This window comes from Acanthopagrus latus, chromosome 8 (genome assembly GCF_904848185.1).
Source record: "Acanthopagrus latus isolate v.2019 chromosome 8, fAcaLat1.1, whole genome shotgun sequence".
Lineage (NCBI taxonomy): Eukaryota > Metazoa > Chordata > Actinopteri > Spariformes > Sparidae > Acanthopagrus > Acanthopagrus latus.
The window spans coordinates 5,981,502-5,995,109 of NC_051046.1; the positions used below are offsets into that span (position 1 = coordinate 5,981,502).

General features: G+C 41.6%; 1 protein-coding gene across 1 annotated transcript; it reads right to left on the reverse strand.

Moving 5' to 3' along the window:
* Positions 1 to 563: 563 nt before the first annotated feature.
* nudt4a (nudix (nucleoside diphosphate linked moiety X)-type motif 4a) lies at positions 564 to 13,173 on the reverse strand. The gene is made up of 5 exons (XM_037106176.1): positions 12,577 to 13,173; positions 7,958 to 8,068; positions 5,803 to 5,847; positions 5,473 to 5,560; positions 564 to 1,776 (listed from the first exon to the last, which is right to left on the reverse strand). Exons 1-5 carry the CDS (start codon positions 12,673 to 12,675, stop codon positions 1,550 to 1,552), a joined length of 570 nt encoding a protein of 189 aa, XP_036962071.1. The 5' UTR covers positions 12,676 to 13,173; the 3' UTR covers positions 564 to 1,549.
* Between the last annotated feature and the right edge of the window lie 435 nt (positions 13,174 to 13,608).

Below are 13,608 nucleotides of genomic sequence, written 5' to 3' on the forward strand. Positions count from 1 at the left end.
CCTACACAATGACCATGACTTCCTATAATAGTTTTCCTGTGTGTGATGGGAAGGGGTGATCCCCGATGGAACACAAATAAATACATGTAGTCAATACATACTAAATAATGTACATTCAAACTGTAACAACAATCCCAAGTTTACATCATCATCCTTTTGTTTGGATTTAACAGCTGAGAACAGTAAGTGGTTCTGACAGTGTGTAAGGCAGATTGTACGTCCTCCAGTCATTAAGGTGCACAGTGTCTAAAAAATAAACACAATTTACTGTTGTGATTGTAAAAAGGCACTTAGAACGCATTGTGAGTCTTGGAAAAAAAAAAAAAAAAAAGCCAAAGGCCTCCTTATTGTCTTCTCAGACATTAAACATACAATATGTAAGAATCAGCCAGCTGTCAAATTCAAACTCAAAACAAACATGGAGCAGCATATCACCAGAGTAACCGCTAACTGTAGCTGCTGTTAGCTAGTTAGCTCAGTTAGCCTTCACGCTAGTGGTCCAGACTGGGTGCTAACCGCAGCAGGTATCTCTGCATCACACAGGTCATCTCATCATATCACATTCTGTTGATAAATGCAGTTAATATTCTCAGTGTTTTCAACTAAAATTCTTACATATTGCAACTTAAACATGATTCAACATTTGTCCGAAAACACTTTATATTAATGATGATGTTTTTTCAGACGATATGTATTGTTTTTGTATGATAGTCTGTTCGTAGTGTTGAATGCGCGCCTTCTTTGGCACATTTGAAAGTTTTGTTCCACGATACAAAAGCTTATATTTATTGAACTGTGCCAATATACTGAAATTTGTTCAGCCTGACAACATTAAATATATGTACAAATTAAAGGATGTTTGAAGAAGGACTATTTAAAACTCCATTCCAGTGCGTAGATTTTCATCTCATCTGTATTACAGTAACACTGTTACTAGTGATCAGAGATGATACCGTGCTGTGTACTTAGTAATTACAGGAGGAGAAATGTTGCTCACACCTGAATCCAAACAGACTTTGCCCTCAGCTCCCTTGAGGCAAAATACCTCACAGGACTTGAGCTACACCAACTCCCAGAAAGTCATGATAATTCACAAAAACTGCATTGTAATCAAATGTCCACACAAATGTAGCTACTCGTCTTCAGAACGAAGGGCATTATCTGGCACTGAGTCACTGTGGGGATATGACTTCCTTTGAGAGCAAACACTTCCTAGTACTGGCTTCCGGGAAACCACCCAAAAGCTCAGTGCACTGCTACCCAAAAAAATTCAGCATGTAGGACTAAAAAAGGACCTTTTTACGTTGCTTTACACATTTGCTCTATGTAGCTGGTGATGGTTGTTAAAAATGTCCATATAAAATCTTAAATACACTTGGATAACCTTTTGGCACTCTTCAAAGCCCATTTGGAACCGGTGTCAAATCAACTTCAAAGAAGTCCATACTGTACATATTAAGAGGCTGCATTAGTAATGCAATCAATGCATAAGTCTTTTCCAGATATGTCCATCCTGGTGTTCTGTCAGAAAAATCTGCTGCTGATGGTCCTATCTGTTGACCAGGTGTGAGCCCTGTGTGGAGCAAACAACATAGTGAGGTGTGTTGTTGTCCGTCACTTGGGAGCTCGGGGTGTTGCCATTAGTCGGGCTACACACAGGACTGCAGGTGGGGTTACAGGTGTTTGTGAGCCTGCGTAGGTACTCTGCATGGACAGGTCTGTGGCTCTGCAGGACCCGGATGGCTTCGTCAATTTTGAACCACTTCCTCTTTCTCCCTGTGGAAACATTCAAGAAAAGCAAAAGTTGGCTAACACTGATAAACAGGTAAATGTTTGTGTTGCAAATGGGGATTATGCTCAACATGTTGGCAGTTGTCTGGACAAATCCTGTAACCCACTTTAAGACAGCAATGGAAAGTTAGAAAAAATGAGAGCTGTAGATGTCGGAAAGACGTGGGATGAGAGGTTTCAGAAGCTGTTTTTACAATCCAGCTAGTACTTTGATCAAAGCCCTTTAAGTAGGGCTCCATTCTGCTGATGAATCAGCCCACTCGAATGCCAAAGCATGTAATGGACCTGCCAATCCACTAGAGGTCAGTGTGTGAGGGTGACCGTCTGGCTCACCTTGGCATACATGCCTTTCTGGAGATGCAGCAGTGTTTCCCACACATAGATGTTATTTTAGCAGTGCGCCAGGTATATAAGTGCGCACCCAAGCACATTTGCCAACCCATTTAAGCATTTTGCATTTTTTCCATCTGTCCGAGAGTACAACACCACCTGCAATCGATTAACTCGCCCACAATCTCTCCCCCTATTGACAACCATAGATACCTTGCAGAAAAAGAGACAAACTTGTAAGCGCACCTGATTTTTGTGATGTTGCTTGGTGGTTTTCATTGGCTTACATATTTACCAACAAGCTACCTCCACACACTGCTCATGTGCTGGTAGGACAGCATGGCAGATGAAATTATCCTAAAACACATTTTTTTTGCAAACTTTAGAAAAATACATGCAGAAAGCAGATCAAATTGCTGGTGGAGAGAAACATAAAGGTGAGACATGCCAGTGTGAATGGCTTTCACCCAAGCAACTGAAGTTTGAGTCCCGTTTGAGACCAACAGCCAAAGCTGATGTTTTAAAGAAGTGGTTATTCTAAAATTATTTTTTTGCTTGTTAAGACTGACAGGAAAGGGGGTAGAGAGAGGTAAAGAAATACAGCAAAGGGTCAAGTGTTGGATTTGGACTTTGACTACTGCTGGGGTAAATTGGGCTCACACTCTTGGTTTGCAATCAAGACACCCCATGAGGTAGTAATTCTATGCAAAACCAGGTTACATGACTATATAATGGACGACAATTTATAGATAGCAATAATCAGTACTGCTTTTACCATTATTTTGTCCCTGCTGAGTGTTGTTAACTGGCTTAGAAATAAGCCATATCATATGTCATATCATGTTACCTTTTCAATATACATTTTTACTGCCTTCCTAGAGAGTTTGTGTCAAATGGACTAGCCATCCGTTTGTAGTTTGTGTAATTGTGTGAACTTGGTGTTAGTTGGGATCAGAACTTAACAGTATATCACAAGCTAACATGATTGAGCAGTGAGTAAATTTGCTCAACGGGCAAAATAACTGCTAAACCACAATATTATACAACATGCTCAAGAATAAACTAAAGCTGCAGCACTAAAGTCAGAATGGGAATGGACATTCATGACCTACTTCACTTCATGTTTATGAAGCGCTCATGTCACCAAACCATCCTAAAAAAGCACCTTCTACCAAAACGATCTGTCCAGTAAACCGTCAGCTGGTAGTTATTTTTACTTCAAAACGCATCATCTCCTCCAATTCATTGCCCAACAGCATTTTGGTAAGTACTTGGGCGTGGCCAGTGATTATGAGAGTGTGGTGTGAGACTTGATGTTGACACCCTGCAGTACACAACCTCTGGCCTTTCAGCAGCGGGCGGAGAGTAAATTAGACAAGTAGTGCTGAGCTCTTTCCGCTCATTCGCAGCCCTCGTGCGGTGCAAGAGAGGACGAGTGAGGAGGGGGCTGTGGTGAGTGATGGTAACTGGAAAACAACTGGGGACAGCAAACATTCCTCCCCCTCGTGAACAGGCTGAACCATTTCTGTGGGCGAGGGGAGTAACTTATCACAGCCACTTTTTTGCAGCCCAGTCAAAAATAGTTAACATTTCAAGTGATTAAGTCCCCAGAAAAGTATTACATTCAAAATGCCAAATTGCGATCGCATGCCTAATTATAATCCACATACAGCAACATTTGAAATTTCACAGTGATGGGGAGGGTTTATGGGCAAAGAATATTAATTTTAGGGCTAAAACTTAACATTTCGTCACCATCAGATACCTTGTTCTGTCCAACCAACCAGTCCAACATCTCTACATTCAGATTTCTATTAAATGAAACAAAGAACAGAACAAGCTCCTCCAAGTTGAGCAGCTGCAACCAAGGATGTTTGCAGTTCTTTGAGAAAAATAAAACTGAAACGATTAATGGGGAATCAAAACCAGCTGCAGATTATTTTGTCAATCAATCATCTTCGCCATTTCTAAATGGAACATTGTCAAATAATTGGGACAAGCATGTATGGCAAATTGTTGGAACATTATAGGACCATAAACGACATAGATCAGGTGCATTGACCTCATCCACAGGTATGTGTCCCAGTTTCTCAGTTTACAGAGTTATGACTGGAGGCCCCAACAGTCTTTCTCAACAGTTTCCCTTTATGGTCTCAACGCAAACTCGACCTTCTGACCTGTGATCAACATAGGACTGTTTGTACCCTCATGAAGACAGCAAAATCACCTACATTTGTCAGAAATATTATGATCTGTGTAATGATATGATTTATATAGTTTGTCTCATTCACATCAAGAGGACACAGGTTTTATGCTATTCTGTTATCTGTAATCAAGTGTTTTCAATGCAGACATTTTGACTTGTCAAAGCTGGAAGAGCACAGGTGAAATGTATAACATTAATGATGGTGGTGATCCATTTAGGTGAGCCAGTTCCTGGGCTCTGCTATTGTACATGCTCACCAACATGGCTCACTGGGACACTTAATGGCGCCATCGTTAACATTATTGGAGACGCCTGTGCTTTTCCTGCTTCCACAAGCCACCAAAATATCTGCCGTGAAAATTGGTGGTGGCAACATTCAAAGGAACGCTTGTTGATGAACCAACAGAGGCACAGATTTGTTCTCTAGATTTGAGAACAAGTCTGATCTGTAGAAATCAGCACTTCTCATTTGCCATAGTAATCCAGCCTCCTGACAGGTGTGGCATATCAAGATGCTTTAATATTTAACATTATATTCAATCCACAGGTAACAGCTCATGGACATTCCTGCGGTCTGCATGCCAATTGCAACATCTGAGTGGCCTATTGTTTGAATGAAGCCCAAGGCGCACCTGTGTAATAATTATTCTATCCAATCAGTATCTTGATATGCAACACCTGCCGTTTGGATGGACTGTCTTAGAAAAGAAGTGCTCACTACGAAGGATTTAGATCTTTAAGTACTCAAATATAAAAATCTGAGAAAATGAGTATAAGCGTCTTATACTTGCAAAAAATGCTGTTGCAAGTCTTTTATTAGCAAAACTCACATTTCCTAGACCTCAAGGATACACACACACACTGCAATTTGTGTAAACTGTGTTCCATTGAATCTGAATGTAAACAGAAACTGTGGTGGCATCTTCAGTTTCATCTCCGTGCAGTAGCTTGAGTGGGCCTAAATTACTTGCCAAATAGTGAAAATTATCTAGTCTTATGTGACAAAAAGGACTTAACCCCCCTTCAAAATATCACTAAATTGGTTCAATAAATCCCGGGAACAAGATGTAGTTTTAAGATATACTGACTTTTCTGTGTGTGCGTCAGTCAGTTATGTGATAACAAAGTGAAATTTAGAGGCATACCAATGTTGACAGATTCCTCCCAGTCTTCCAGCGTCTCCGTCACTATGAGGGTGTAGACGTATGTCCTGTGCTTCCTGTCTTTATTGTGCTGCAAAAATTTGGATAAAGACATGACATTATGTAATTGCACTGAAGTGTATCAGTGCAATTCATGCAAAGCTTTCATATACTGTGATAAGCTGTACACAACAACTTAATGGTGTAGCTGACTGAGGACTGGCACAGAGACATGAGGCATACCCATATCATATGCACGATGGCAGGCTTACCAGCTAAGCTGATACAGCATTTTAACAGCATAATATATAATGTTATGTATGCCAAACATACCTCAAAGATCCCGAGTAGTCTGCCAAGCTTCCCCTTCACACCAGCCTGCACACAAATAAAGAAACCAATCAGGACCCATTCTACACATTTACAATTGAGTGACCACACAGTGTTTTGTTTTTTTTTTAAATCATCAAGTTAACTGAAACCTTCGGAGCCCCTCTGGTGACATTGGTGAAAAATAAATATCATTGCTTGATTAATTAAGTTTAATTCATTAGTAAGCCATGGCCATGCGTTATTAACATGTGGGAACAAGATAACGTCAATACAAGCTAAAGATGTGGCGGGATGGTTGTCAGTTTCGGAGTGACCCTGTATATCAGGGATGGGCAACTGGAGGCTCGCCAGTTGTGCGCTCTGGTGTCATCAATGGAGACGCCTTAATAACACACAGCCAAGACTTAATTATCTCATTCCTTTGCCTGAGTATCGCATGGCCACGACTTAATTATCTCGTTCCTTCACCTTAATAAATGCGTGGCCGTGCTGTGTGAAACCTCCTGATGCCAACAAATCTAAATGAATCACTTACTGTGCAATGTTTTCATATAGCTGCAACACAGCGAGAACACGTGACTTGGTATTAGGTACAGCTTGTCCCTGTTTTAATGTGTGCCCACGTTCTCAGTCACACATTTGTCTCACTCAGGTCAGGAAACCCTGTGGCTTAGTACCATCCTAGCATGGACACGTGCCGGTGAGAGAGCATGGCAGGGATGACCAGGTAGGCCTAAACATAGTCTGAGTGACAGCATGATGACACAGAGGGGCTTCATACAAGCACAGTGCACAAGTTGAGATCCATTTCTGCTTATGCACACTTTGCAAGACAGATTTTTGCGGCCACTGCACTTAGCTGTGGAGACTGACATATATCCTAGAGCAGTGGTTTAAAACCTGGGGGGGTCGGGACCCCCATGAGAAGTTCTAAATATAGGTTGTGAGATGATTGGGAGGGTGGAGAGTAAAAGAGAAAAAGACCTGCTTAAAACTTTTTCAGACATTTGCAGTTTTTGGGGCTGATGCTGACATTAGGTAGTAAACAATTACAACCTGCCTATCATTTTTGGCAGTGATCCCTTAAATGTCATTTCACTTGTGATGAAAATATGTAACAGGCAGGATATTTTACAGTTTATGTGTAACAACTGAAAAATCAACCCAAACTTCCTTTTCTGCGCTGTATTCCTTAAAAACAAAATGTGTGCGTAATTACCTTTACGGTTATATTTTCCAGCACTTTTGTAAAAACAGATAAGCAATCAAAGATAACAATTCAATTTGAAAATAGCCTGACAAATGTGCTCAAATTGTTGCCATCAGGTGGAACCATGAGGTCGTTGTGCTGGACCTACCAGCACAGGATTTTAAACATGATGTGTTTTGAATACCTTCGCTGGCCACAGTAGTTGGTTTGCAGTTCATCCATACTGAGATACATGTCTGGTCTGGGAGGCACAGGATGTGGGTAACTGGAAACCCTTCCCAAATGTCACTGCCATACTTTAAAGCTATCAGCACCACTACTATCCAAGGCAGAAGCTTAGAGTCCACTCCATGTCAAACACTTTGGCCAACTACCAGCAGCCCCCTTAACTGAAGCACAGAACAATTAACTGGACATTTATGGATTTTTGCCAAATACTTCTATCCAGGCCAATGCAGGCCTGAGTCTGGGTTTTAAGAACAGTTTCTTCTTATTCGTGTGTCATTTTCAGTTTAAATTCCAACATCTGGGTCTTGGGGAGTTGGCTTCCACACCACAGACCTTTTGGACCTATGAAGTGACCTAGATTACAGTGTCCTTTTCCCAATGTTCATGTTTGCTTTTTGTTTATCTTCCTCTTTCATTTTATGACAACAGAGCTTGTGAAAGTAATGCTGTCAATCAGCTGACTGTCACAACTCACAGGCTGGAAATTCCCACAACCAGCTAAGCCCACCTGTTGCCTGCATTATCATTAGTGTTACAACAAGTTTCTGAAAGTTCATTTTCATATTGTATTATCACAAATTGAAGTGGCTCCATGGGAGGAAGAAATAAACTAAAAAACATACAGCATGCTTTGAAAAATAGATTTGAAAATGTAGACAAACAGATACATGATGTGTAACTGAGTATTGTCTTTATTTTTTCAGTGGATGAGCTCACCTCTTCGTACACCTCCCTGATGGCGGCCCCACACGGCTCTTCTTCCGGCTCCATTCCCCCTCCTGGCACGATCCACTGGTCCGGATGTCGACTGCTGCTCACCAGTATCACCTTCAAGTAGAAAGGCCTTCGTCAGGTCACTGCTACGGAGTTAAGGGTGCCAAAAACACACCGACGGCATGCCCAAGTTCAGTATCCCTCGCCACTATAGGTGTCTGGTGGTGGAAGGATGTTTATCGAACATCTCACATGTCATGTCAGAAATTCAGTGCGTTTCCTTAATGCAATATGAGCATGGACTGGGCTGCTGAGCATGACATACACTTTGCCACATAATTTTAATAGGTGACTGAGAGTCAGCCTGGTGTTCAATGTAGCATTAAAAACACTAATACACATGAACAAACACAACCTTTAGGCCATGTCCGCACGTATCAAAACGATCTGTTGTTGTTAAGAGGTCGAAGGCTAGAGGTCGAGGGGTGGGGCGATGGCGTAATCGATACGGAACGTATGCAGATTCGCCGTCCACACGAGAACGCAAGGGCAGCGTTTTTGGAATGTCCCACCCCGAGACCAGGTTAGGCAACCAAAACAGGAGGCATTGTTCTATCCCCAGGTAACAGGAGGACAACTGGAATAACTATGAAAACACTATACTTCAAAAGACGAAGAACTCTGCTGATGGAGGAAGCAAAGAAGGTGAAGAGAATGTTAGAAACTAGGATAAAACTAGGCTGAACAGACGAGTATTCACTCGATTGTTGTTTCAAAGTCTGTTCCCTCAATAATATGCGTTTGGCCTCACCATCAGGACATACTATGGTTTAGAACATTTCCCTCTGCCTTTTCATATCACTGAGATTGGGGTTTCTTGGTCAAATTGGGATTCTTGTGATTGTTTTTTGCTTTGGATAGCAAACAGCTAGCAGTAACCAGTGCCAAAAGTAAATAAACATTAAAAGCTTGAGAAGCTATAAAACATGACAAAAGAGATGACAAATCATCAGTCTAGTCTGAAATAATCTAACTGAAGCCCCGCACTATGTTTAACTGACCTCAAATGCATGTAGTTGGGTCTTTTTTGAGCACGGTGCCCCTCAGGAGAAGCGATCACTTGACCTTAAACTCTATCTGGCATCACACTGACCCACATTAAGTTCACGTGTGAATGCTTTCTGAATTCTACGTGACATCTGCAGCCTCTACATTCTCCTATAGTAGCTCTCTTGAAAGCAAAGATAAGGTTAAAACCAGCAACAGAAATCAGCCATTTGCACATTATTCACTGCGGGCAAACACAACTGTCCCAGCAAAGGTTCCCCAAATGTTAAGAGGCGTCTGCATGCCTGCTGAGACCTGATAGTGGAAGCATGGCAGAAGATTTGTGAAGAGCACTAATGACAACATCTTCACTGCTGTCAAAGCTGGTCTCAGTTGCAACAGAAAGTACTGTGATGAGTGAAACTTCATACTGTGTGACCCTTGGCTGTAACTCATGCTGTAAGCAGGTCACGATAAAGATAAAAACCCACGAGAAATCTAAGGACTCAGACAAACATTTTCTTAAAACAGTCTCACTGTTATTTTAGCTTATTCAGACATAAACCGCAACACGAATTAGCACATTATACACACAAAGATAACCTGTTCATCTGTTTACATGCTTCGGATCATTTATGCAAACAATTTAATGCATATGGGTGTGACAAACTCTCTCTGTGTCCGTCCTTGCATATACAACTCTCTGGAGACGATGACAAATCCTTAACACGGGCAACTCTGTCAATATTTATGTATGGATATCAAATATATAAAGTGAATCTGGCTTACTCAAATCCTGCAGAGCTTGATCTTTCACTGGTCCTACTCTTTACAAAAATATTTAACTATATATTTATACACAATACAGCACCAATATCAAGTATTCACCACCATTACAAGTTTTACAAAGTGACCTAAACTGATTAGAAATAAAAAAGGCACTGAACTGATTTATTTAATGTCTTAAAAAGGAGCGCAAAACTGTATGTCACATTAATGTGATGTGAAGATTTTGCTGCGTCATGACTGATAATGAGGTGGCAAATTAATAGCTGCAGAGGATGAGAACAGAGATGAGTCTTATTTTAAATCTCTGCCCCATAAACTATCCGTGCAGCCCTGCAAGCTGCGGAAACACTGGCAGCTGTCTCACTGACACAAATGCACACAACACACACACATGCATGCGCAATTTCACACAAACGCCATACGAAACACGTAGGCCTGCGCTCTAAAACCACTGGATCAGCAGTTGCCTTTCAGTATGACAACAAAGGGCTCAGCAGAGGAGGTTAATGACCCCGGCAGGCTCCACACACACCTCAGTGAGACAGAGCTCAGTGTGAGGAGGAGCTTCGAGCGTCCACATCAGCTTTAAGGTGATCAACACAGCTAACATACTGTCAACAGATATTATATGCTAAGCTAGAAACTGTATCATGAGGCAAGGAGTTAAATATATTGTAAGACTAGAGCCACAGTGATTATTCAGTTCATCAATTAGTCAACTAGTCAATTAATTTGAACTATTTTGATTTGGTTAGAGGATTGTAAAATTGTAATAAATCAAAAGTATCTGATTTCTTTCGTCTGTTACAGTAAATTGAATATTTGTGGGTTGTGGACAAAACAAGATATTTGAGGATGTTATCTTGGTCTTCAGTATTTTTGACCTTGTCGGACATTTGTAGTTCACGACGAGAAGACCACGGCAGCCCACAAACACCCACTACAAAGCAGCTAACACTGAAAATGAGTATAGTGGCGCTGATCTAGCAGTACAGCGGCGCAGCGCCGTTATTCCACAGTCTGGGGAGAACCCTGACTTAATGTTATATGCCAGTTACAGAAACTACTATCAATAATAATAATAATAATAATAATAATAATAATAATAATAATAATAATAATAATAATTTCTTCTCATATGGGCAGATGGAATGTGTGAAGTCATCCTGCCTTCTATGTTTCTGCCTGCTGGACTCCAGCTGACATGTTGAGGAAGTGACTGTAAAACAGGCATGCAGCCTGGACGGATAGCTTACCACATAAAGGGTGACACATGCAATCAAAGCAAAGCAGTGATAATGACACACGAGCCAAGCCATACGATACCAGTTCATAAACTTCCAGCGCAATCAACAATAATCAACGTGACTTTTAGCAGATGTCAGCACTCTGTAACAGATGACCAGGACGGGGAGGGGGGAAGCACGAGGAGCAGGAAAGTAAATCGGTCAGGGGACAGAAAGTGCCGGCACCTTGTTTCTATAAATTGCAGCTGATAGGTCACTTGGTGTTTAGCACGCAGAGTAACACTCAGCCCTCAGCCAGGCCACTGCGACCCCACTCCCCCATCACATGTGGTCCGGAGATGGGCTGCCGTCACTGGGCAGACACTAGTGATCTGGGACAGCTCCTCATCCACCCCCAGTGTTTAACTTCTTTATGCCAACTCAGCCTTAAAATCTAATAAAAACATCCCCCTAATTTACTCAGCATCAAAGAAAACATATAATCACAAGTTTATCTTTAGCAGGCAACAACACAAACTCAGAAATATGTTGGGGTTTTTTTCCATTAACTTAATAAACAGAGCTCTCAGAGGAAAATTAGGTCCCCAGAACACTGGATGAAGCTAGAAAGGTGGCAGGGTCCATCACATATAAATGTAAACTGTGTTGTCCTTTAAGGTCAGTTTGTTTTTTCAGTTTGTTAATGCATAAATAAAACATAAAATCAAGAGCCTTCTCTTCTGATTACAATTTATTCCCTAAAACTACAACAATGCTCCTTTAATAAAAGAATTATAGACAATCTGAAAGCAATCTTTTAAAAACAGGTGTGCGCAATCAACTCACATTTTGCTCTATGATGGAATCGTGAAATGAAGACTGAATATGAATCAAGTTGCTGCACTACATTGTCATCACACTAGCTCAGAACAAACAAGAAACATGATTCCAGATGAGATGTTGGGGGAAAATGCAGCAGCAACAGTAGTGCAGGACCAAAGGATTAGTCATCACAATGACAAGTGTTGATAAGGAAATTACTAACCAAGTTAGAAACCAAACACCACCTTGGTGAGTGGATTTTATAATGACAGGAGGTGAGTGCAGGCTGATAAATGAGGTGGCACTACATTTTATGAGCGTATAAATATGTAATCAAATAAATTCTTGTGCAGGAGTGTCAGGACACGCTGAGCCCTGAACCCTGTCTTTATGAATTATGAGTTTTCTGGATCTCCTCCTGGACAGGAAATGAAAAATGATGGTCTCCTGCTGGGTGTTGCAGAGGGTGCCAGCTTGTTTTGACTCCCTGTTGTTTAGTAGGTACAATATCTCGGGCCATGTTATGTTCGCCTCTAGTCCAACATATCAATTAAAAAAAGGCGCTGCTGAGCTCAATAAACTCACAATATAACACATAACAACTTAGCCTGTGTTATGAGTGTTTCACAGAAACTTGGGGCTTTGACAGAAATTCAAGTGTTAGTAAAATGCCCCCCTCCTCCTTCTCCAGTGACGACCGCTTTAACCACCAACTTGAGCCGTCGACACGCCGCTTACCTCGTCCTCTTTTTCGTTCTTGAAGCACAAACACGCCGCTCTTCTCTTGAACCCCTCTCCGTCGTACGTCCTGGTCTGGTTGGGCTTAAACTTCATCATTTATATTATTATCCTACCAGTCGTCGAGTGCCAGGAAACGTTAAAACAGACAAACAAACAAACACAAAAAAGCAGTGTTGGGGAGAAGATGTGGATTCAACCAAACACGGTGAATAACGTCCCGACACGGCGGCGTTTCCCCCGCGAAATCTGTCCGACTTTCTTCAGCTGGTCCCGGTTTTTACAGCGTGTGAACACGGTCCATCCATTCCCTGAGCAATGTCAGACATCTGGTCGTAAATTGCAGCTACCGCGGTGGTGTAAGCTAGCACCGCCGCTGTCAACACGCATGATTCAACAAACTCGCTCACATCTGTGGGCCGGAGAGCAGCTAACGGCTGACCTGAGAGCTGCGCAACGGGCTGCCTGCTGTCAGCTCCCACCTGACGTGTGTGTGTTCCACCTCCATCACTGTGAAGACCTGGCAAACCGGACACGGAGCTTTTATACTGCTGCCAGCTCCACGCGGACGGTTTCGCCCCCCAACACCGTTGCCTAGTAATCACCAAAAACGTCTCGTGATTGAGTGGTGCGTTCAAATCTGACTAACGAACCCAGTTTTTCGCAAGTTCAGCGGCAAAGACTGGACTAAGGAGATACTTTGAGTGCCTTTTCATAACAGTTAATAACAAAGCAAGTGATTGTTAGGGGTGAGGAGGGTGGTCTACCTCAGAAGTGATCCTTTAAAGGTGCAGTATGTAAGAATTGGTCACCTGTTGAATACATACAGCCCAAGTCACTCTCCTTCCGTTTTACCTCTTGAGCTCTTATTTTGAAAATTACATGTTTGTGAATTTAAAAAAATATTTTTTTAAAGACAAGAAAGTTGTATTTTCTTCTAAATTAAATATGTCATATTATGCTACTTTTAATTGGGGGTCTTAGTAGAATAGGTTTACGTACTTTTTAATTGAAAATGTTTTATCCCATTTG